The 26,674-nt window shown below is 39.1% G+C and overlaps 1 protein-coding gene and 1 pseudogene across 1 annotated transcript in view; both read right to left on the bottom strand.

The window, feature by feature from the left end:
- Positions 1-26,674, bottom strand: part of LOC140724740 (latent-transforming growth factor beta-binding protein 2-like) — a 411,525-nt gene that overhangs the window by 92,253 nt on the left and 292,598 nt on the right. The window contains exons 21-25 of the mRNA XM_073039256.1: positions 25,900-26,025; positions 25,679-25,804; positions 25,454-25,579; positions 18,076-18,201; positions 14,530-14,658 (exon numbers count right to left, since the gene is read on the bottom strand). Of these exons, the coding sequence (XP_072895357.1) occupies positions 14,530-14,658; positions 18,076-18,201; positions 25,454-25,579; positions 25,679-25,804; positions 25,900-26,025 (633 nt within the window). The remainder of the gene's footprint in view (positions 1-14,529; positions 14,659-18,075; positions 18,202-25,453; positions 25,580-25,678; positions 25,805-25,899; positions 26,026-26,674) is intronic.
- On the bottom strand, positions 10,676-11,724 carry LOC140724686 (Y-box-binding protein 1-like; annotated as a pseudogene).

Genomic DNA, 26,674 nt, shown 5'->3' with positions numbered 1-26,674 from the left:
TTTTATTGTGGCAGCACTCTTTGTAGATGTGCTCAAATGTTAGGCGGAGTTTTCCTGTAATGGACTGGGCTGTAAGGGAAGTAAGGGGGAAGATGCCAAAATAAGAAGGTGAGAAGGGGAAGGAGAACAAGCTAGGAGGTGAGAGGTGAAGGCAGTTAGGTGGGGGTGGGGGGAATGAAGTAAGAAACTGGGAAGTGATAGGTGGAAAAGGCAAAGGGCCATTCCAACTTGAGAGTGGCTTCATTGCAGAAGAAGAGGCCATGGACCGACATGTTGGAATAGGAATGGGGATAGGAATTAAAATAGTTGGCTATTTGGAAATTCTGCTTTTTGTGGATGGAGCAGAGGTATTTGACAAAGTGTTCCCCCAATCTACATCGAGTCTCACCAATGTAGAGGCTGCATTGAGAGCACTGGATACAGAAGATAACCCCAACAGTTTTGCAGGTGAGTTGTTGCCCCATCTGGAAGGACTGTTTGGGGCCCTAAATGGAGGTGGGGGAAGAGACGAATGGCTATGTGCAGCATTTCGGCCACTTGCAAGGATAAGTGCCATGATGGATATTAGTGGGGAGGTTTGAATGGACAAAGAAATCATGGAGGGAGCGATGCCAGTAGAAAGCAGAGAGTTGGGGGGGGGGGGGGAAGTAAAGATGCACTTGGTGGTAGGATTCCATTGAAGATGGTGGACTATGTCAGATGCGGAAGCTCATTGGGTGGTTAATGAAAGCAAGAGGAACTCTATCCTGTTAAGGCAGAAGTAAGATGGGCTAAACACTGATAACCCAGAAATGGAGATGATGTGGATGTGGAGAAAGGGAAACCCTATTATTTAAAGGAGGAGGACATTAGTTATGTCCCTGAAGACTTTCCTATTCTTGGGCATTGCTGTTTCCATACCAGGCCATGACGCAACCAATCAGGATACTCTCCATTGTTCATCTATAGAAGCTTGTCGAAGTTTTAGATGACATGCCAAATCTACGCAAACCACTAAGAAAGTGGAGATGCTGCCATGTCTTCTTTGTAATGGCATTTATATGCTGGCCCCGGGCAGATCCTCTGATTTGATAACGTCCAGAAATTAAAAGTTACTGAACCTCTCTAACTCCAATCCCGTAATGAACTTTGGCTCATAGATCTTCTATTTCATCTTCCTGTAGTCAATAATCAGCACTTTGGTTTAGCTGAAGTAGAATGAGATGTTGTTGTTGTGGTACCATTCAACCAGATTTTCAATTTCCCACCTATATGTCAATTCATCACCATCTTTGCTTTGGCCAACATCAGTAAATTTAAATACAGTGTTGGAGTTAGACTTAGCCTCACAGTCTTAAGTATTTAAGCAAGCAGAGCAGGGCTAAGCTCACAGCCTTGTGGTGCACCTATGATGATGGTGACTGTGGAGGAGATGTTGTTGCCAATCCAAACAGACTGGGGTCTTCAAGTGAGGAAATCAAGTACCCAGTGGCAAAAGAAGATATCAAGGCTTAGGTCTTGGAGCTTGTTGGTTAGCTTTGAGGGTATGATGGTGTTGAATGCAAAGGATATATTGCATGAAACTTAACCAATCCACAACAGCTTCTATGTTCAACTTAAACCATCTGCTGTCTATTCTTATCTAAATCTATCAGCACACAAACTCTATTCCCTACTCCTTCCCTTTAAATGCATCATTTCTATTCAGTTCCATTGTTCCCTATATTAGCGAGTTTCATGTTCTCAAGATTCTTCTGAATTCCTTGGTATTTGGTTTATATAGATGCTCTCTAGTATTGCTCCCTCATAAATGGAAGCATTCTTTGTGTATCACTCTATTGAAACCAATCAGCATGTTAAAAGCCTCTGTTAGGTACTGGTTTAACCATATATGTTGGCGCATGGCCAAGTGGTTAAGTCTTTGGGCTGGCGATCTGAAGGTTGTTAGTTTGTGCCTCAGCCGAGGCAGCATGTGTGTCCTTGAGCAAGGCACTTAACCACACGCTGCTGCTGCACGTCTATAGCCCACTGGCAGCGGTTGGTGCAGTATGGACAAGATATGTTGCCTAAGAAAGTTATCAGGCTATTCATTTTTTCCTGATATGTATTCCTTCAAATTTGTGGCTTTGCACTCACTCTATTGTTTGTTTTCTTTTTATAATATGACAACTAGGACTATGTGGAGTATTCCAAGAGAGGTCTAACCAAAGTTCCATAAGATTTAACATAACTTACCCACCTTAATTTTGATCCCTCTAGCAACAAAACCAGATGCTTGGTTTAGATCATAAGACCCTAATCTATAGGAGCAGAATTAGGCCCATCGAGTCTGCCCTGTCATTTCATCATGGTTGATCCATTTCCCTCTCAGCCCCAAATCTCCTGCCATCTCTCCATATCCCTTCTTCCCCTGACCAATCAAGAATCTATCAATCTATCTTAAATATACATAAAGACTTGGACTCCACAGCTGCCTGTGGCAATGAATTCTACAGATTCACCACTCACTAGCTAAAGAGATCTCCTCATCTCCATTCTAAGAGGACACCCCTCTATTCTGAGGCTGTGTCCTCTGCTCTTAGACTCTCCCAATCTCCCATTCTCTCCACATCCACTCTATCAAAGCCTTTCACCATACTGTAGGTTCCAATGAGGTCACCATTCTTTGTTCTGAATTCCAGTGAACACAGGCTCAGAGCCATTAAACGCTCTTCATATGACAAACCATTTAATCCTGGAAACTTTTTTGTGAATCTCTAGTGAACGCTCTCCAATTTCAGCACATCCTTTCTATGATAAGGGGCTCAAAACTGCTTACAGTACTCCCAATGAGGCCTCAACAGTGCTTTATAAAGTCTCAACATTCCATCCTTCCTTTTATATTCTAGTGCTCTTGAAATAAATGCTAACATCACTTTTGCCTTCCTCACCACAGACTCAACCTACAAATTAATCTTTAGGTAATCCTGCACAAGGACTTCAAAATCCAGTTGCGCCTCAGATTTTTGTATTTTCTCTCCATTTAGAAAATAGTCAATCCTTTCATTTATTCTATCAAAGTGCATGACCATAAACTTCCCGACACTGTATTCCATCTGCCACTTCTTTGCCCATTCTTCTAATCTAAGTCCATCTATACCCTCTCTACTTCCTCAAAACTACCAGACCCTCCACCTATCTTCATATAGTCTGTAAACTTTGCAACAAAGCCATAAATTCCATCATCTAAATCACTGACATATAACGTAAAAAAAAAAATTTGGTCCCCACAAAGACTTGTTGTTCACAACTAGTCACCAGCAGCCAACCAGAAAAAGCTCCCTTTATTCCCTCTCTTTGCCTTCTTTCAATCAGCTACTGCTTTATCCATGCTAGAATCTTTCCTGTAATAGCTTAGGCTCGTAGATTCTTAAGTACCCCCATGTGTGGCACTTCGGCAAAGGCCTTCCGAAAAGCCAAGTACACAACATCAAGCGATTCTGCTTTGCCAATTCTGCTTGTTATTTCTGCATAGAAGTCCAATAGAATTGTCAAGCTAGATACTTCCTTGAGGAAATCATGCTGACTATGGCCTATTTTATCATGTGCCTCTAATTACCCTGAGAACTCATCCTTAAAATCTTCCTAACCACTGAGATCGGACTAACTGCCCCATAGTTTCCTTTCTTCTTCCTTTCTCCCTTCTTGAAGAGTGGAGTAACAATTGCAATTTTCAAATCTTCCAGAACCATTCCGGAATGTAGTGATGCTGGAAAGATCACCACTAATGCCTTCACAATCTCTTCAGCCAGCTCTTTTAGAACCCTGGTGTGTACACCATCTGGTCCAGGTGACTTATCTACCTTCACACCTTTCTGTTTTCCAAAAATCTTCTCCCTAGTAATGGTAATGTCAACACTTCAGGACCCCTGATACTTGGAACTTCCAACATAGTGCTAGTGTCTTCCATAGTGAAGAGTGATGAAAAATACTTATTCAGTTCATGTGCCATTTTCTTGTCCCCCATTACTTCCTCTCTGGTGCCGTATTCCAGCAATCCAATATTCACTCTTGCCTCTCTTTTACACTTTATGTATCTGGAGAAACTTTGGTATCCTCTTTAATATTATTGGCTACTTGCTTTGATATTCTATCTCTACCTTCTTAATGATTTTTCTAGTTATCTTCTGTTGGTATTTAAAAGCTTTCCAATCCTCAAACTTCCCACTTATTTTGATCTATTATATGCCCCTCTTTGGCTTTTATGTTGGCATTGACTTCCCTTCTTAACCATGGTTGTGTCATCTTACTTTTAGAATACTTCTTCCTTTTTGGGATGTATATATCCTATGTCTTCTGAATAGCTTCCAGAAATTCCAGCCGTTGCTGCTCTGCTATCATCCCTGCCAGTGTTCTTTTCTAATTAATTCTGGCCAACTCCTCTCTCAAGCCTCTTTAAATCCCTTTACTCCACTGTAATAGTGATACATCTGACTTTAGCTTCTCCTTCTCAAATTTCAGGATGAAGACCATTATATTATGATCACTTGCCCCTAAAAGCTTTTATTTAACCTTAAGTTCTCTAATCAATTCTGCTTCATTGCACAATGCCCAATCCAGAACAGCTCATCCCCTGGTGGACTCAACCCCGAGCTGCTCTAAAAAGCCATCTCGTAAGCATTCTTGAGATGCCCCCTCTTGGAATCCCACACCAACTTGATTTTCTCAATCCACCTTCATATTAAAATCCCCCATGACCATTGTAGCATTGCTCTTTTGGCATGCGTTTTTTATGTCCCATTTTAACTTGCAGATAACGTACTTCCTACTGTTTGGGGGACTGTAAATACCTCCCCTCAAGGTCTTTTTACCCTTGCAGTTCCTTAGCTGTATCCACAACACCTTCTGACCCTATGTCATCTCTTTCCAATGATTTAATTTCATTTTTTACCAACAGAGCCATGCCAACCCCTCTGCCTTCCTGCCTGTCCTTTCGAAACTACGTGTAACCTTGGATATTATGTTCCTAGCTGTACTCTTTTAGCCATGATTCAGTGATGCCTACAACATCATATGTGCTGATCTATAACTGTGCTTATTTTGCCCTTATTGATCTTATTTTGTATTCTGCACACATTCATATGTACCACCTTTATTCCTGTATTCACCCTTTTCAGCCTTGTCCACCTTTTACAGTGCAACTCATTTCTTTAACTGTAATTTTGCCCTATTGTCAGCTTCCCCTTGCTAGCAGTTTCACCACACATTGCCTCTGTTTGTAACCCACCTACCTCATCTTCTGCACGTCCGCTCTGGTTCCCATCCCTCTGCCAAATTAGTTTAAACCCACTCGAACAACTCTGGCCAACCTGCCTCCAAGGATATTGGACCCCCTCTGGTTTGGGTGTATGTTGTCCCATTTATATAGGTCATGCCTTCCCTAGAAGAGATCCCAATGATCCATACATCTAAACCCCTTCCCCTGTCTCAGTTCCTCAGCCATACATTCACCTGCCAAATCATCCTATTCTTAACCTCATTGGCACATGGCACAGGCAGCAATCCAGAGATTACTACCCTGGAGGTCCTGTTTCTTAGCTATCTACGTAGCTCCCTAAAATCTCTCTTCAGGAACTCCTCACCAAGACTCCTGGCTGCTCACACTCGCACTTGAAAACGCCATGGACGCAATCCGAGACATCCTTGATCCTGACGCTAGGGAGGCAACATACCATCTGGGTGTCTCTATCATACTCACAGAAACTCGTATCTGTTCCTCTGACTGTTCATATCAACACTGTAGTCCTCTTCACCTCTCTACTCTTCTGAATCACAGCAACTTACTAAGTACCAGTAACCCAGTCACTATGGCTCCCCACAATCAATAGTATCTTATTAATAAGATATATACTTATTATTGAGGGGAATGGCCTTAGGTGTACACTGCACAGGTGTACACTGGTTGTGCTTTTCCCCTACTTCTCTTGACAGTCACCCAGTTACCTGTCTCCTGCAACCTAGGGGTGAGTACCTCGCTGTAGCTCCTGTCTATCACCTCCTCATTCTTCCGTATGAGTCGAAGGTCACTGAGCTGCAGCTCCAGTTCCTTAATATGTTCTCTCAGGACCAGTAGCTTGGCATAACTGGTGCAAATGTGTTTACCTTCAGTCTCCCAGACTTCCCATATTCCACACACAGTACAAAACACTGCCCCTGGAGCCATTCCCACTATACTATGCACAAACAGATGATGAATGAACAAATAAGAATACAGCGAGAGTAACTTACAAGATAATCTACTTCAGCCAAACCTGATCTTGCCTAAGCCACCCTAAAGACCGGCACGTTCGCAAGAATGGCCGGTCTGCTTGCACCTGCGTAACTTGTTTTCCCCCTTTCTAATGAATCCCTCTTGTTGACTGGTTGCTCAGTAACTCAGAGGAACTGCCGCAAAGCTCTGCCTTTAAAATCTCACTCACTGCCCTGATTAAGAAGTAAGTCTTTTCACGTACCCCTAGTGTGGACTGTCCAATTCAGAGAAATCCAGCTCGAAGCTCTGCTTTTTAAATCTTGAATGTGGACCTGACTGAAAGGTAGCTCTTTTTACACAATACCTCTTGCTGACTGGTCGCTCCTCAACTCAAAGAGAAACCACTGCCAAACTCTGCCTTTGAAATCGTGGTCACTGTCCGGATTAAAAAGAAGCTCTTTTTATGCACCCCGGTATGGATTGTCCAACTTTTGTGACCTTGCTAATCTATTCCATTTAAACCATGTCAAAATCAACTTTTTTTCAAATCTGTTGACCTTATTTTTGTTCTTTTCCATAATTAGCACAAAGTCTATTGTGATATTTACGCTAGTACCGGGATACTTGCCTGCTTCTACTTCTCAATGGATTCGGTTCATCCTTTACTATTAGGTTGAATAACAAATTCTCCACCAATGAATTCTCTACAAATTGGGTTAGACTGGAGTCCTATACACCTTATAGGAATTTTACTTCCTTATTCTCGTTGTCCATTTAAAAATGATGCAGTTGACTTTCTTGAATTTGTCTCCATATTTCACTTGCCACACAACTTTCTTTATTAGATCATCTGTAGAATGCAGCAATTAGTGTGATTGATCCTTTTTAGATTTTATCTGGATCAATATGGACTCTATTTTTGCTTTCATTATAGCTGCTAATAAGCAGTATTATTTCACCTCCTCTTTCATCCTTTCTCCTTTTCCTAAATGGATTGCATTCAGAAGCTAGTCTACTTCAGCTCAATGTGTCAACTGAAATTGTGTGCTAACAGTAATGCAGCAGATTGGGTCAAAGAGGTTAATCAAACTTAACATTTGGAAATATGAGAAGGAAAAAGACCAGAAAAAAATTGTACGTTAACTAAATTCATAAGAAAAATATTAAAATGTAAGGTAGTAATGAAGAATTATAAAAATAGTGAAACAAAACACATATTAAATTAAATGTTACTGAAAGATGCAATTAAGCCAATCTATTTAAATCCTTTCCAAATATATACAATCTTGTTTCAGACTTCTGGCTGAACTTGTTAGGAAAATATTCTTTTTCTATTAGAAGACAGGGTGGTCTGTATTAGAACAGCAGCTACTGGAGGTAAATCAATTTTATGGAATTAAACAAATCTGTTTTATATGACAAAGACTGAGTTTTCATTTTCAAAGATATCTTTTTTTTACTTAATGCATGAGAAATGCAAGCTGGAAATGGAAAATCAATGTTTATGGATGATCTAACCAATACTTCAACTCCATTTCCTATTTATTCTTTGTAATTGTTGAGCATGTTATAGTTTTAAAAATACTTTGACTCAGCCTTCCTACACTCAACAACTCAACCTTTATAGGTTGCTGGGGTAAATAATTCTAAAGATTCACAATCCAAGAAGTAGGATTCCATCTTTGCCATAAGGTTGACCCCTTACATTTAAACACTGTCCCGTTCTAGATTCTGGTATGAAGAAAAATTTACCCTCCCAAGGTTACAGTAACTTCTCTGAACTGTCTCTAATGTAAATTCATCTTCATTAAATAAAGAAACCCAAACAGTTTGAGGTGGGTCACCAACAACTACCATCCACGTTCAGGACGTAATTCTCCATAACTTCCACCATTTTTAACAGGATCCCATCACCATGCATATCTTTCCCACCCTCCCCCCCCCCCCACAACTTTCTGTAGGGATTGCTCCCTGCACAACTCTTTGCCCCTTTGTCCCACCACACTGATCTCCCTGCTAGCACTTATCTTTGCAAACAGAACAAATGCTACACCTGCCCCTCCACCTCCTCCATCACTACCATTCAGTACCACAAACAGTCCTTCCAGGTGGGGCAACACTTCACCTGAGAGTCTGTGGGAGTCACCTACTGTATCTGGTGCTCCCGGTGTGGCTTCCTGTATATCAGTGAGACCCGCCATAGATTGTGGGACAGTTTCGCCAACCACCTTTGCTCTGTCTAAGACAAAAAGCAGGATCTCCCGGTGGCCACCCATTCCAATTTTACTTCCCACCCCCATTCTGACATGGCCTTTTCTACTGCCAGGATGAGGCCACAATCAGGATGGAGGAGAAACACCTTTTATTCCGTCTGGGTAGCCTCCAACCTGATGGCATGAACACCAATTTCTCGAACTTCTGGTAAATGCCACACCCCCCATTCACCATCCTCCATTCCTGCTTCCCTTTCTCACCTTATCTTCCAACTTGCTCATTATCTTTCTCTGGTGGTCCTCCCCCTTTCCTTTCTTTCCATGGTCTTCTGTCCTCTCCTATCAGACTGAATTTCTCCAGTCCTTTATCTTGTTCACCAATCAACTTCCTAGTTCTTTACTTCATCTCCTCCCCTTCTTCCGGTTTCACCTATCACCTGCCATCTTGTACTTCTTCCTCCCCATCCCCCCCTCCTACTCTGACTTCTCCCCTTCCTTTCCAGTCCAGCTGAAGGGGCTCACCCCGAAACATCAACTGTTTACTCTTTTCTATAGATGCTGCCTGGCCTGCTGAGTTCCTCTAGCATTTTGTGTGTGTTGGGGTTGACATAGATGTCAAACAACAATGGAACCTCTGAAGCACACCATTAGTCATGGCCCCCAAGTTTGAGAACCCACCTCCCACTGTCACTCTCTGCTTCCGCCCTTTCCCTTTGCAGCCCTTCATAAATAAAGGCACAATATTTGCCATCCCCCTGTCTTCCAGCACCTCACCCATGGTCAACAATGATGCAAATATTCAACTAGGGCACTTCCAGATTCTTCTCTACCTTTGCACAGCATGCTTAAAGATACCTGGTAAGGCTCCAGAGACTGCCTATCTTCATACACTTTAAGATGTCCAGCACCTCCAATACTGCATGCAGACTATCTGCAAGATATCCTCATTGACTATAACTAGTTCCAAAATCATCATGTCATGTCTCACCAATTTTTATCAATGCACCATACAGAACATCTTATCTGGATGCATCCCAGCTTGGCATGGCAACTGTTCAGCACAGGTCTGCAAAAACTGCAGAGAATCGTAGACACAACTCAACATATCATGGGAAGTGGCCTCCCTTCCATGGACCCTGTCTCTATTTCTTATGGCTCCAGTAAAGCAGCTAGCATAATCAGAGATCCCACCCACTGAGATATTCTCTCTTTTCCTTCCTTGACATTGCAGCAGAACATACAAAACCCTAAAAGCATACACAGGATCAAAGCCTCTTTTGGTGGGCCAAATAGCCTAGCTCTGCTGCTATATCTTATGGTCTGTTGTGTATGTGGCCGTTTACACAACAATATCATTAATAAAAATGCTGGAGACGGGATCTATGTTAACAGGGTTCTTTACTAACTAAAAACCGAACTGAACACATATATACAGATCAATATGCGCCCAATAGCGCATGCTCAATAATATGTTACTATGACATAAAATAGTCCCATATTATACAATAGGCTATATGGTACACTCCTCCCCTTTTAAGTGTATTGACTTTTTTTTACGCTAAGCAAATACCGTATATGCACCCTTAATATACAAACGCCTACTCACTGTTTAATTAGTAACTTAATAATATGAAATTATAACAAAGTAATGTAATAATAATAATAATAATAATAATTACAACTCAAGTCTTTTGGGGGGTCTTCTCTGCCCCTCTGAGTAACGTCTGTCAATAAACTTGTTTGTTTTAATAAGATTTCCATATAAAAGTCATGAAAAGTTGACCTCTGAGCATAGGGAGTTTCCATGGTCTGCTTCAAAGATGATTTGCCACCAACAAAAGAAGTGGTTGGTGATCTGCTGTCTCTACTAGTTATTCAAAAGTCGGGGTAATTCAATGACTTTACCAGTAATCTTTCACAATTTGGTGCAACAGTTGATCAAAATCCTGTTGTTCGTTCCATTGTTCTTAAGCTGCTGTTAAAGTACAGTTTTGCTGATATTAAGGATTACCTGCAGTGCTACCTGTCTGGCTCAAGAGGGAGAATTCCTTCAGATGCACATTCAGCACAAATGTGAAAATACAACAATAGAAACCTCAGTTTGTTGTCAGAATTTGCCTCTGTTTTGATGCTGTTTCCCAACTTCTTTGTGAAAAACAAGACACATTGGCTGAGGATTCAAAATATGTACGTGCAAAAGAAACTTTCCCGCAAAGGATTAAGTGTATGATTCTCAATGGAGGAAAAAATTAGTTCAAGATTTACCTTGTGTGAAAGCTGTTCTGTTTGAATGGAACTGATTTTGTCCTCTGTTAAGTTTACCTTCTTCTCCAGCAATCTGGTTTTAATTTATTTCATCACCCTCAGTAATTTCTCCCTGAGGCTGGTTGCTATATTGTGGGTGGTGACCATAGCGACGACAAATAAAGTAAGGTGGGTAATGCTGTCTTCTGTGAGGTGGACAATGTTGCTGATTTTGATAATCTTGGTTTTCTCCATCTGTTGCTGACTCTGCTCCATCTTCTTTCTCTCCACCTTCAATGTTCTGTTGGTAATTACGTGGTGGACCTTGGTGGCGAGGATTGCAGCGATGATAACGATTTCTGTCCGTGACATATCGGCTTCCTTGGACTGGATCTCCTCTGGGACCAGTTATGTTTGCTGCTTCTGCACCCTTTTCACCTTCCACTATGTCAAACTCCACAGTTTCATCGTCTCCAACACTGCGGAGGTATTTCCGTGGGTTATTCTCTTTTATAGCAGTCTGAAGTACAAACACATCTTCCTTGTATCATTCCTGTTGATGAATCCATATCCATTCCATACATCGAACCACTTTACTGTTCCAAGAACCTTTGTTGCGATGACTTTCGTCTCCCCTGGGGATTTGGGTTTGTCTGGCTGTTGCTGCTGCTGCTGCTGCTATTCAGATTGCTGCTCCGTCTCGGCCACACTCATGGTGTTGACAGGCTGCGTGAGGTGTTTGCAGCTCGGGCCGGTCTGAGGTGGGGGCTCCTGCGCTCTCCCCGATTCTTTCTTCTCTCTAATATAATTCCTTTCCACTTTTTCTGTTTCCAGTTGCAGAAAAAGCTTTGCATTTCATATTCTTCACTTGCATTGTTGATCTAGTTTCTTCATCCTTTTCTGATACTCCTGCAAAGTGCCTTCCTGTAACTGCTGTAGCTGTCTCTTGAGTGATGTCAATTTCTCCTGGTACATCTGCTCTTTTACTTCCAGGTAGTCTTCATCATCCTGCTTACTGGCAATATTTGTCTTCCTGTTGGCGCTGTCTAAGCTCCTCATTGTCGTTGTAATAGTCGACAATGGGTGAGAGGAGAGCTGTGGACATCTTCCCCGCCGAGCTGCCCAGCTTTGTTGACACATCTAGTGCCTTGATGGTGTGCCAATCCAACTGGATTTTCCTGAGCCATTCACTTCCCAACAAAGGTGGTCCTCCTTTTTCCAGTACATAGAGGTTCAGTTGCTGTGTTTTGTCCCCGTAGGACACTGTCACTTTAATTTTACCTTTGGGATGCACTTTCTGTCCTGTGTAAGTCTTTAGCATATTATACAGTAGGCTATATGGTACATGGTCTATCCTGTAACTTTAATACTATTGAATGGACTCTTGAACTCATGATCTACTCCATTGTGACAGTGCACCTTATTAGCCATCTGCACTGCACTTTCGCTGTACTGTACCATTTTATTCCGCGGTCTGTAATACCTTGTACTACGTCAATGCAGTGTTGTACTGACATTTTTCACTGTAACTCAGTACATGTGGCAACAATAAACCAATTTACCAATTTATTTAAAGGTAAAACCAGAGGATAAACATTCATTGAGATCCTTGCACATCTCCTGTGACTCCATACATAGATATCCACTTTGTCTCTGAGGGGTCCCAAATTACTCTTTTTTGTTTAATTCATTTAATGTATTAAGAGTTTGTTAGCTTCTCTTTAATCTTCTAAATATATCCCATGCCTCCTTTTTCGCTCTGCTGATTTCCGTTTAGAAAATACTCCTGCATCCCCTATACACATCCAGAGCTTCACATTTTCCCATGCTTCTTTTCATCTGACCAAGGTCTCAATATCTCTTGTCATTGAGTGTTCCTTACCCCTGCCAGCCTTGCCCTTCACTCTCAAAAGAAACATTTCAAACTTGATCTTACTTTTAAAAGCCTTCCTCTTAACAGAGATCTCTTTACCTGCAAGCAACCAGCTCCAGTAAATACAAAATACTCTGCAGATGCTGGGGTCAAAGCAACACGTTGGAGGAACTCAGCAGTTCAGGCAGCATCCATGGAAATGAACAGTCAACGTCTCGGCCGGAAACGTTGACTGTTGGTTTCCACGGATGCTGCCCGACCTGCTCAACTCCAATAAGTCTTTGCCAGCTTGTATCTAATACCATCAAAATTGACCTGGCCCCAATTTAGAACTTTGAATATATGGACCAGTCATCGCTCTCCATAACTAGTTTTAAAAATAATAGAAATATAGCTACTGGTCCCAAAGTGCTCTCCCACTTTAACATCTGCCACTTGCCCTACTATATTACCAAAGAGTAGAACAAGCTTTGCCTTTGCCCTGTGTGATGTGTGATGAGCAAACCAGGCTGAGATGGGGTCCAGAGTTGACACCCCTGTGAACTATGCTGCTAACGAGAGAGAGAGAAGAAGAGGGGGGAGGCATCTTGCTGCAGATGCTGATAATGAGAGAGGGATGATTTAGTATTATGACTTCTTCGCTAATTGTTTACTTTGCTCCAAGGACACTTTCTTTGCCTGCTTGTGTGGATTCCTGCTGAGACAGCAAGGCGGGTACCAGGTGATGGACAGCTGATGGATGGCTGGCACCCCGTCAGGGGAGATAAAAAGCAAGTCTGCTGAGACACAAGCAGACACACCACGGGACACTGAAAGAGCATTGTGCACCCACATGAAGGTGGGGGTTTGGAGGATCAATTCGGGGGAATTGATCAGAGGCTCACAGTGTGTGAAGGCAGACTGGTGGGGGCTTGTGTGTGTGTTCACCCTCGCCTGGGTGACAGGCTTACCACTGAAGAACAGTCTGGCCTGGTACGGAGGGGTCACAGTCGGTGGCCACAACAGGACAAGAAGACAACGGAAGGTTTGCCTGCAACTGCATCACCTCTCGCTCTCTCCTCTCTGTGCAATGGTACAACAGCAACTACCTCGACTTAAACTAAACTGAACTGAACTCTGCACCATCATAAGACTATTCATTTACCCCTAGACTTCGATAGAGCTTGGTTTTGATTCCTATTTCCACACTTCTGTATATATCATTGCTAACCTGTTTTATATATATTTTCATTTTTACAGTACTGTATTACTTAGTTTACTAATAAACACTTTTAGTTACAGTAATACCAGACTCCAATGTATTATTCCATTTCTGCTGGTTCGGTAACCTGGTCACGAGGTATGTGACACCTGGTAGGGCAGAATCAAATGCATTATCACTGAATTAAGTGATATGAAGTATGTTGCTTGGTCCCTCTATATATTGCTTGAGGAAAATTTCCTGAATATACTGATAAGTTCTTAACACTATAGCAGTCCCAATCAATGTTAAGATAGTTTAAATCCCCAAATGTGACAACCCTATTAGTCTTACAGCTCTCCACAATCTCCCTGAATTTTTGTTCCTCTAATTCGTGTTGACTCTTTTGGGCCTATAGTAGAACCCCAGCAAGGTGACCATCCTCTTCTTATTTTTCAGCTCCGTCTACAAAGCTTCACTGGATGATCCCTCATTAATTTCATTTCTGACTACTACTGTGATATTCCTCTCAATCAAAAATTAATTTTGTCTTAATCGTCTAAGCCAAATCATTTCTCATTGCTGCACTACCCACATCCTTATCAACAGGGTGACAACAGAGGAGATGGAATATTTGGCTTCTAAAATGTCAAATACACCTAGCCAGTATCACCTAGCACTGCTCCTCCACCCTTCCCTCTTCTTGATTATCAAAACAACCAAAAAACTTGTTTAGTATTCAGTTAGTTTATGAATCATATATATTACATTTAGTAGGCATTTTAGTACCAGGCACCGACATATGTCTTACCTTCACAGCCTGTTCCATCAGGAGTAGTGGTATAGCCCTGAGCACAAAGGCAGTAATAAGAGCCTCCTTCATTGTTTATACATTCTCCATTGGGACCACAAATGTCCTTAGTCAAGCATTCATTAATATCTGTGGAGCATAATGCAGTAGGTGTAACAGTACAGGGGAGTTCAGAAGCCAAAATAAGGGAAAATGCCCTCAAAATTGACTAAATTGAAATGGTTCATTACATATTACAAACCTACTATTAACTGCTTTAAACTAAATAGGTGAGGGAATGGTTTTGGAAAGGTGAAACTATGGTGAGTTACAGTGAAAGGATCAGCAAATACGCAAGGGTAGTTATAGTCAAAGACACTATAGCTTACCTTCGACAGATGTTAGACTTAGCTTGTAGCTTCCACTCATTTTTTTGCCCCCTTTCTTAATAAAGGTACAAACTTCAACATTCAAAAATAAAGGTACAACATCCATTACCAGCACCTCACCCCGGCTAACAATGATACAGAATAGATGATGATAACTAGAGTATGTCTAAGTACACAAAAAATAAAATTACATCTGCACTTAGAGTCAGAGTTGAGAAAAATATTTAAAAAAAAAACTAAAACTGAAGGTGACTTATCTCAATTGAGGAATTAGAACATAGAATAGTACAGCACAGTACAGGCCCTTCAGCTCACAATGTTGTACCGACCCTTAAACCCTGGCTCCCATATATCTCCCCACCTTAAATTCCTCCATATACCTGTCTAGTAGTCTCTTAAATTTCCAGCTGTGTCCAATTCCAGCTGCACAGCAACAAATTGACGACACAAATAAAAATACTGTACACCCCAAATGTTTACATCTTAGCTGGGACATAACCGCAGATTGTCTAGACAACTGAATATTATACACCAATGCACTTTTATTTTTTTATGTGTGTTACAAAGTATAATAATAAAGTTTTCATTGAACTAGGTAGGATTAAAAGGAGCATTGGAAACAAGCCTGTAGAAAGTTTCAAAAAAGTGTGGGCAACAAATCCACTTGAGTTTAAAGGGAGTGTGGTACAAGGACCAAAGGAAGTGTGTGAAATGGGCCTCTAGTGAGGGGAATAGAACATGGGATCATGGACCTCAGATGTGAAAATGAGTTTGAGAGTGGGGCTCCAATATGTAAAGAGTAAATAAGACCCTGTGTGTGTTTTTTAACAAAGCACAAGTCCAAGGTTCTGGTTCAAGAAGGGATGAGAATCAGTACCCAGTGACCCACATGCCAAAGCTTTGGGATTATCAAATTGCTGGATAGCAAATTATTGGAGTTTTGCCATATTTGGAAATAACCTATACATCCAGGCTAAGATTTCACTTGGAATATTGGTCTGGTTCTCCTACACAGGGAAGAATATAATTTCAACAAAATGCATTGAAAGTTCACCAGGTCGATTCTCAGGATGGTGGAGAGTGTTGTAATCGGGCTGTGGAGAGGGATTTAGTAGACTGCGTATAAACTCAGAGGTGTTTAGAAGAATCAGATGAAACATGCAACATTTTTAGGAGGCTAATCAGAAAGTGAATATTTGCAATCAGCTTGACAGGAAATGACTGGATCTGCCACAATCATAATGAATGGCAGAGTAGGCCTGAGGGACCACTTGTTTACTCTTGTTCCTTTATATGTTCCTATGTTTTTATGTAATTTAATAGTAAAATCCAATAATCCAATACTTTTTTCTGTATCAAGCTCAGCACACTGAACCTCATGTTTGTTTGATGTTTCCCTTGTTGAAAAATATATTTCAATTTCAAACTGTTTCGAACACAGTTCTCAGAATGCAATATTATTGACAATAACATTTTAATTAACTCTTTTTACTTTTCAGTGCCATTATTCATTTCATTAATTTCAAAAGAAGCATTTACAATGTCTTCTTAATTTGATTTGAAATGAATTTACAAAATGGGATCTATTCTAATAAAGATATAGAGGATTACATCAAAGAAACAGGCTCTTTGGCCCATCTAGTCAATATTGAACTATTACTCCGCCTAGTTCAATCAACCTGCACCGGGACCATAGCTCTCCATACTCCTCCCATTCATGTACTCATCCAGACTTCTCTTAAATGTTGAAATTGAACCTACATCCATCACTTCCACTGGCAGATATGTCGGTAGATATTTAATATTCTGCTTTGATCTCATGTCAATAAAATATTGTTTATTCAATATTCACAATATTTATTGAAATATTGCTTTCTAATTTCCCAGAATTAGGTGAGGTAAAATTCAATATCTGAATAGCCACCATTTTAAACATTCCATTTAACTGACTTATTAGAATGAAAGAGAAAATATTACCAGTTATATAATGAGAAGTCTATTGTCTACCTCCTATTAAAGTTAAATTCATCCTTTAAGAATTTAAATTGTGTAAAATCCGGAGCATTGTAACCTTCTGCAAATGTTTGCTTTCCATTCATAGTGAATGTTTGTGATCTGGAATGATTTTCTAGGAGAGTATGCTCTCCATAGTAATAACAGCATTGCAATACTATTAGCACATTCTCAATTTATCTTATGATATATATTTTTAGCAATTTATTTCTATACAACAAAACCTAGCTCAAAATATTTGAAGGTTTGTCCTTAGTCAACTGCTGGAGTTTATCCACTACTTGACATTATGATCCCAAACCCTTTGTCCTAAGTAATTTTCCAGAGTCATACATAACTAGATTTAGAATGTTATCTTATTTTTAATATTGCATACATAATAATATTAGTCAGAAATACACATAAAACTACACTAAATGGTTAATACTGTATTTGATCATCATCATTATTAGGTTCTTGTTTAGAGCAATCTTGACCATGCATCATTGCTTTGGATTTCATGTGCTAACTTATTAGAATTAATTCTAAAAAAAAATAATGGTTTCAAGGAACTTTTAGTTAAGATCAATTAAAATTTACTACTTACGACCTAGAAAAGAAAAATAAATTTTGCTGTTATTTTACTTTTTTAAAATTTTTTCATTTGATTAGCATCAGGGTAGTAAATCTGTGGATTTCATTGCCATTGAAGGCTGTGGAGGCTTAGTTACTGGGATATTTAAAGTGGAAGTTGATAGGTTCTTGATTTATAAAGGTGTCAAAGGTTACGCGGAAGAAGAAAGGAGAATGGAGCTGGGTGGGATAATAAATCAGCCATGATGGAATGGTGGAGCAAATTTGATGAGCAAAATGGGCCTATGTTGTATGATCTCTTTGGTTTTATTATCATACAATAAATGTACCAGCATCTTGCAATCAAAGGAAATCTCATTTTCATTGTTCCATATTAACTATAGCTTAGTTTCATACAGAGGTATTTTGGGAACATCATACCACACATTCAATTATCTTCTGAAAAAATGAAAAATCATGAAGACAATTGAAAAAGTGTTTACTGCAGTAAAAGGAAATTCTACTAAATGTTACTAAGTTTTTCCAATTTATTAATAAGGTGTCTTCATATATCGACACAAAGAAACATAGGTCTATCCTGATAATATCTTACCTTGACAACTTGTACCTTCAGGACTACTGGAAAAACCACTGACACACTGGCAGAAATAGGACCCTTCATTGTTCACGCACTCCCCATTTGGACCACAGATGTCCTTATTCAAACACTCATTAATGTCTGTAGAAGAACATTGATAGTGAGATCAGAAAACTTGAACAGTGCAGAAAATTTGCACAACATAACAATGTTGGAGTACTAGGATCTTTCTTGCTATATTTCTCTTCATCCTTTTTGATTCACCGCCTTCTCTAATCCTCTAGCATTTTGGTGTTTTTTTTTCAGTCATCCTGCATCTTACACCTTAACTGGTAATATTTTTGAAAATCCTGTTTACTCTGCTGCTCTTGCTCAATGAGCATGGACCTGATGGGTGTAGAGTCCTCCTTTTGCATCACAAATCTTCTATGATCCCATTGTTCATGTCTGTTTACATTTGATTGGTTCTTTAAAAAGCACAACAGAGAAAGAAAAAGAAAACGTGAAAATACCAGACATCAAAGATTTAAAAAATACTTTTAAGTCTGTAGTGGATTCTTTGGTATATATGGTTGTCTTTTTGATAAGCATGATGAAAAAAAGTTCCAGGGCTAAAAGAGGAGATTGGGGAAGAGGAACTAAATAAATTGCACTTGTGTTTAGCTGATATAGTCTTGATTAGCCAAATGGCCTCATTCAATGCAGCAGTAATTTTGATTCTGAGAATAAGGCAGAAAAAGGTGAATGTATTGGTGTCAAACACATTAAAGCAGGTTTAAATATGAAACTTTTTTGCAGCCTTTTAAAATCACTATTCATCAGAGCTGTGGCAACCAATAATACATTATAGGAAATGCCACTTTATTTACATTATTTTCTGAATTGTACTAGTGCTTGTTTTCTCATTATTGTCTTGCTCACACTTTTGTGTTATGTAACTATCAAAGACCATCCTTGCTCCAAAAATCAGCAAAACAGGGTTATATCCAGGGGAAGGATGCCAGAAAACTTTCAGGCTTAACTGAAGCCTGATGGTAGTAACTGCCTCTTCTGTGCTATAAAAAAAATCACAAACATTCCTGTGGTGGCAATAAAGCCTGCATTATTGGTGTTACAATATATTTGAAGATTTTATTCATTAACATCCCTAAAATGCTTGTTACCATCCTTGTATTTTCAACAAGTACCTTAGGACTGCTAAGTCAGATGGAAATATTATTTCTGCCGTCTGGTTTACATTACAATATAGACATTAAAGAATTTGCCAGATATTTTAAAATGTTTTTCTGGCAAGCTATATATTGGTTAATTTTGATTTTCAGTACAGCAAAATATTTCCCTCTAAAATATTAATTTGTTGACATTAACATTTTAAGGTCTACCGGTTTGAAACATATCATTTAGAATCTACAAAATAATAAATAACTGCACAGATTTTGATCTCCTTCAATTCTAACAAAAACAGATGGCAGAATAAAGCCCAACAATATTTTTATATAGTTAGATTTAATATCATTAAAATTACAACCACTTAAAAGACTTTTAGTACTTTAAATCAATTTTGTATTAATGTTACTATTTTTCAAATAATGTAGGAGCTGTACAATGTAAAGAAGTTTCCATAGAATTGTGTAAGCTGGCACACTGGCATTACTTCTTAAAAAAAAATCACATACTACATGCAATCAAATTAACTAGAAATAAACATGTCAAGCAAAGTCTCTTCTGTTAAAGAAGGCATCTTAACCTTTTCATAAAACTTATTTTCCGTAACAGTAATTGATTTTCTTTGGTTAACTATTTCTTTTCCATGAAAAGAACAAATCATTTCACTAATGAATTAGAAAGAGCTATCCCATTCTCTCTGCCCTTTTGTTTATTCCTTCATTTCTTTTATATAAAATATATAACATCCTTTCTTTCTGCAAATTGGACCATTTCTCATAGAAAGTAATTAGATATGGCACTGTTTCTTCCCATCCCCAACTTTGTTTTGATGACATTTCCAAATGTGTATCAAAGACTGAAATACTGTATAAAGTTTTGATTTTATTTTGCGGGGTATATAGTTGTACTAGTGACGATTCAAAGGAAGTTTAGTATCTTGACATCTGTAATGAAAGGATTATTTTATGAAAAAGGAATGAGGAGTCTGTGCTTAGTTAATGATGCTTAGGAAAATGAGAAGTGATTTCATTGAAATAAAGGAGAATCTGAGGAAGCTTGATGGATTTGATTCTGAGATGGATTTGACTCTTATGGGGAAATCTATAACTGGGGATATGGTTTGAGAATAGAAAGCTTCCTACTTAAAATGGTCAGGGAGGAAATTATTTTCTCACAGGGAATACTCTGAAATGTTTACTCCAAACATCTGCAGAAACTGTGTCATTTAAGGTTGAGATGGACAGACCTTTGGATTATAGGAGTTAAGGGTTACAGGAAAAATAACGTTTAGTTCTTGAATGACTTGAGATTAAAAAATGAGCTTTATTTGTCACATATACATTGAAACATATAGCAAAATGCATTGTTTGTGTCAAATCAAATCAACAAGGATTGTGCTAGGCAGCTTGCAAGTGTCACCACGCTTCTAGCACCAACATAGTACATCTACAATTCATCAACCCTAACTGTATGTCTTTAGAGAATGGGAGGAAACTAGAGCACCCAGAGGAAAACCATACAGTCATGTGGAGAAGTTACAAACTGCTTACAGACAGCAACAGGAATTGAACCCCAATCATTGATCACTGACCGATGCTGTAATGTGATCAACTAACCACTGTATATTGTATATTGTGTCACCCCCTATACAGTAATATCTTCTTATTTACTTTGGCCTACAGTTGTTGACTTGCTGACTAATGGAAGTAGCATTTATTTTATATAAAGTGTTATACATAAGTAAGTCTGTTCATACATGAGTCTCATATTCCATTGATTTCAATTGTTAACACAGTGTATTATTCCTTGAACACAAAGGTCAAGTAAATAGTTCAAGGACTGAAGTTTCTGTCCCTTTACTTTGTCTTCAGAATTCTGGGGCTTCCGCTTAATGGTAGAGTTGGATCACTGCCTGACCACCTGACTCTAACAGATGGATTCTCCATTCCAACATTAATCTGGGTCACTGTCTACAAACTATTTCCTGTCTTTCTGGTGTGCAGGAAACCATATCAACAGTCAACCAGCAGAGAATTGGCTCCTGGTTTACATTTATCACTTGACTGAAGACTTCCACCTGGGCTTTGTGTATTTTTCACATATTTATCATTGTTTTTCTCATTTCCCTATACTTTAGTTAGAAGTATTGCTAACAGATAAAGAATGCTAATGTATCAAGAAGCTTCTTGGAGGTCTAAAGTAAGAACTGTATTCAAAATTGTCCAATTAAGGCGATCGGCATCTTTAAATTCACCAACACTATATTTATTATTCTTTTTATTTATATAACATAATAAATCTGTGTAAACTTACAACTGAAGTGTATGAATAAATTAACTCAGAAAACTGGCTGGATATTTTTATTATTTAGAATCTAAAATAGAACTGCGGAATCATGGAATTTTAAGAACATGGAAAGTAAATATTTAGACTGATATATGATGTAAGCAATTGACTAAAGAACACATGCTTGTTAGTAATATTTGGAAAAAAGGATACATAGAAATTCTCTAATTATCTCTGAAGTTGATTAAATATCTTTTCCCTAGTGGGAAGTTGTTTTCTAAAAAAGATTCTAGATATCCATTGTATCATAAAATGGGATAATAGTGAAGAGAAGATATTTCTATCCTTTGTCTACAAATTTAACTAACTTACACTGAATCATATAGCAGCCAAATCTTATTATCATTTCCATTGACTTTGACTATGTCATATTTGATTTTTAGCCATGTTAATTCAATGTTACACATTTTGTGTTCAACCTTAATTTGAGGAAATATTCAATATCCTAAAATTGCAAAATCTAGCCAACTGCAGTTTATGAAATACTTTGTATGTCTATATCATTTTCTAATATTCTCAAAAATGTGCTTATGCTGAAACCAGAAAATAAATTTATTACTAAAATAAACAGCAAAAATATAAATAATTTAAACTTTCTCTGAATGTACTCTGATGAAATATTAAATTTGATCTTGTACTTTTAATGTAACTGATTTAAATTAGAAACCAAGGTACGGCTATCCAATACAATGATATGAGAAATCACCTAAATATTTCGATTTGAACTTTTGTGTTTAAGATCATTGGTATTTAAGCAGAATGAATTTGAACTTATTTTAATATAAGCAACACACACAAAATGCTGGAGGAACTCAGCAGGCCAGGCAGCATCTAGGAAACAAGTAGAGTCGACATTTTGGGCCAAAACCCTTCAGCAGGCCTGTCGCTAAGGATGATTTAAATACCTCTGCTAGGGCCAATACAACTTCTGTACTTGCCTCCCACAGGGTCTGAAGGAACACCTCATCAAGTCCTGTGGATTATCCCCCTAATTTTCGTCAAGACAGCTAAAACCTCCTTCTCTGTAATGTATAAAGGATCCATGTACTCTATGCTGCTTTACCTCACTTCTCTTGACTCTGTGTCCATCTCCTGAGAAAATCCAGTTAACATCTCCCCCATCAGTTTTGGCTCCATGCATGGTTACCATTCTGATCTTCCAGTGCAGTAATTTTGTCCCTTGCAATCCTTTGCTCTTAAAATACCTTTAGAATTCTTCAGAGTTTTCCTTCACTTGTCTGCTAAGACAACCTCATGCCTTTTAGCCATCCTGATTTAAAACGTAGAACATAGAATAGTACAGCACATTACAGGCCCTTCAGCCCACAATGTTGTGCTGACCCTCACACCCTGCCTCACATATAATCACCCACCTTAAATTCCTCCATATACTTGTCTAGTAGTCTCTTAAACTTCACTAGTGTGTCCGCCTCCACCACTGACTCAGGCAGTGCATTCCACGCACCAACCACTCTCTGAGTGAAAAACCTTCCTCTAATATCCCCCTTGAATTTCCTTTCCCTTAACTTAAAGCCATGTCCTCTTGTACTGAGCAGTGGTGCCCTGGGGAAGAGGCGCTGGCTGTCCACTCTGTCTATTCCTCTTAATATCTTGTACACCTCTATCATGTCTCATCTCATCCTCCTTCTCTTCAAAGAGTAAAGCCCTACCTCCCTTAATCTCTGATCATAATCCATACTCTCTAAACCAGGCAGCATTCTGGTAAATCTCCTCTGTACCCTTTCCAATGCTTCCACATCCTTCCTATAGTGAGGTGACCAGAACTGGACACAGTATTCCAAGTGTGGTCTAACTAGAGTTTTATAGAGCTGCATCATTACATTGTGTCTCTTAAACTCTATCCCTCGACTTATGAAAGCTAACACCCCATAAGCTTTCTTAACTACCCTATCTACCTGTGAGGCATCTTTCAGGGATCCGTGGACATGTACCCCCAGATCCCTCTGCTCCTCCACACTACCAAACTACTTGCTTTCTTTTTATTTTGTTCTCTTGCATTTCTTATACTCCACAACACCGTAAGATATATGTGGTGAACTAGATATACCTGTCTGGACATGCCCCCTGCTGACTGCTCCTGTGGCTCCTCCCACAGACCCCGGTATAAAGGCGATTGAGGCCTGAGCCCGGCCCTCATTCTCCAGGATGTAGTATGGTGGTCAACTACTGCTTGTTCTTTCTTCCAGTCAATAAAAGCCGATATCTCAACTTCACGTCTCAGAGAGAGTTATTGATGGTGCATCAATATAGGAGCAGAATTAGGCCATTTGGCCCATCGAGTCTGTTCCAGAATTTCATCATGGCTGATCCAACTTTCCTCTCAGCCCTAATCTCGTGTCTTCTCCCCGTATTCCTTCATGCCCCGACCAATCAAGAATCTATCAACTTCTGCTTTAAATATACATAAAGACTTGGATTCCACAGCTGTCTGTGGCAAAGTATTCCACAGGTCCACCACACTCTAGCTAGAGAAATTCCTCCACATCTCTGTTCTAAAAGAACGCACCTCTATTCTGAGGCTGGGTCCTCTGGTCTTAGACTCTCCCACCATAGGAAACATTCTCTCCATATCCACTCAATCAAGGCCTTTCGCCATTTGATAGGTTACAATGAGGTCACCCCTCATTCTTTTGAATTCTAGTGAATACAGGCCTAGAGCCATCAAATGCTCTTCATATGACAAGTTATTCAATCCTGGAATCATTTTTGTGAACTTCTTTTAAACCGTCTCCAGTTTCAGCACATCCTTTCTGAGATAAGGGGCCCTAAACTTCTCACAATACTCCAAGTGAGACCTCACTGGTGCTTTATAAATTTTTAACATAGCTTTTGCTTTTATATTCTAGTCCTTCTGAAATGAATGCTAACATTGCATTTGCCTTCCTCACCACAGACTCAACCAGCAAATTAGGGAATCTTGCACAAGCATTCCCAAGTCCCTTTGCACCTCAGTTGTTTGTATTTTCTCTCCTTTTAGAAAATAGTTGACTCTTTCATTTCTTTTACTAAAGTGCATGACCATACACTTCCTGACACTGTATTCCATCTGCCATTTCTTTGCCCATTGTCCTAATCTGTTTCTTTCTGTAGCCTACTTCCTGAAAACAATCTTTTCCTCTGCCTACCTTCATACTGTTTGCAAATTTTGCAACAAAGCTATCAATTCCATCATCCAAGTCACTGACGTACAACACAAAAGAATCGCCCCCAACACAGACCTCTGTAGAACACTATTAGTGTCTGGCAGCCAGGCAGAAACAGCTCCCTTTATTCCCACACTTTGCCTCTTGCCCATTGGCCACTGTTTTATCCATGCCAGAATCTTTCCTATAATACCATGGGCTCATAACTTGTTAAGCAACCTCATATGTGTGGTACCTTGTCAAAGGTCTTCTGAAAATTGAAGAACGCAACATCAACTGATTCTCCTTTGTCTATCCTGCTTGTTATTTCTAGAAAGAATTCCAACAGATTTTTGAGACAAGATTTTCCCTTGAAGAAACCATGCTGACTACAGCCGATTTTATCATGTGCCTCCAAGTATCCAGAAACCTCAACCTTAATAATCAACTCCAACATCATCAAGGCCAGACTAATTGGCCTATAGTCCTGCCGAAGAGTTTCGATCCAAAACGTCAACTGTACTTGTTTCCTAAATACTGCTTGGCCTGCTGAGTTCCTCCAGCATTTTGTGTGTATTGCTCAGATTTCCTGCATCTGGAGATATTCTCTTGTTTGTGATATTTTAATATAATCTAATTTAAAGACAAGAGATGGAAATATCACCAACCAGTGGAATTACAGACAGAATCATCACGCTTTATTGCAGTTAGCTTGAACGTTGTACCTCCATACTTACCTTCACATGTCCGTCTGTCTTCTGATTTTCTGTATCCAGTATTGCAGATTGAACATATATAGGATCCCTCGATGTTCACGCAAAATCCATTAGAACAAACATCAGGGGATATACATTCATCGATGTCTATAGCATAACGTACAAAGTAAATTTCATTATTTCAAATACCAGATATGTTCTGGTTTATTGCAGTCAATTTCTAGAACATACCTTCATTATACCTACCTTCACACGCCTGTCTGTTTTCTGATATTCTGTATCCAGGACTGCAGTTTGTGCAAGTATAGGATCCCTCAGTATTTGTGCAAAGTCCATTCAAACAAACATCATGAGATAAACATTCATCAATATCTACAGCGTAAAGTACAATAAATTCCATTATTTCAAACCACAGAAACACCATGTTTATGTTTTCAATTTCCACACCATGTCTCCATTATACCTACCTTCACATGCCAGTCTGTTATCTGATATTCTGTATCCAGGATTGCAATTTGAGCAAGTATAGGATCCTTCAGTATTTGTACAAAGTCCATTCAAACAAATATCATGGGATAAACATTCATCAATATCTGCATAGAAAATATAGTAACTATGTTTAAGTTTTAGCAGACTGTTACTTGAAGCATGGACAATTCAGTGTAGGATCAAATACAAATAGAGCAGTTAATTGTGTAAATGTGCAGTTCAAAGATCAAAATGAAAATCAGGGTGTTTGATCTATGGGCACTATTATCAGTATTCAACTAAGTGCGAACTCAATTGGGGCACATTTCATATAAATCATGCTCAGGTGAGTATCCTAGATTCCCAGTTAACAACTTAGCTACAGATACAGATAAACATGAAGGAGTGAGAATTTATTTCCACAGGATATTATCAGCTTTCCTATCTATATTTACTTTCTTCTTCTATAATGTTACATGATTAAAAGGCATTTTCGTCCTAACTGATTCACCAGTGACAGTGATAATAATCTGATGAAAATGTTCATAGCATTTTAAACTGATACTGTAAACAAAAGTCCAAAGGAATTCTCTTAAATAAAGCTCATCAACTCAGTGCAAAGACAAATTGGCTGAAGTAGACTACAAAACTATATTAAAAGATATAATGGTAGATGAACTGTGAGAAACAGATATTTCAGAGTATTCAATGAACATATGACTAAACTGTAATAGAGATGGCTAAAATAAAATGAGAATGAGCTAGTAATTATTA

Source organism: Hemitrygon akajei, chromosome 3, assembly GCF_048418815.1.
Source record: "Hemitrygon akajei chromosome 3, sHemAka1.3, whole genome shotgun sequence".
Classification (NCBI taxonomy): domain Eukaryota; kingdom Metazoa; phylum Chordata; class Chondrichthyes; order Myliobatiformes; family Dasyatidae; genus Hemitrygon; species Hemitrygon akajei.
Note: the sequence above shows the minus strand (reverse complement) of the source record. Positions and strands in the feature narration are given on the sequence as shown.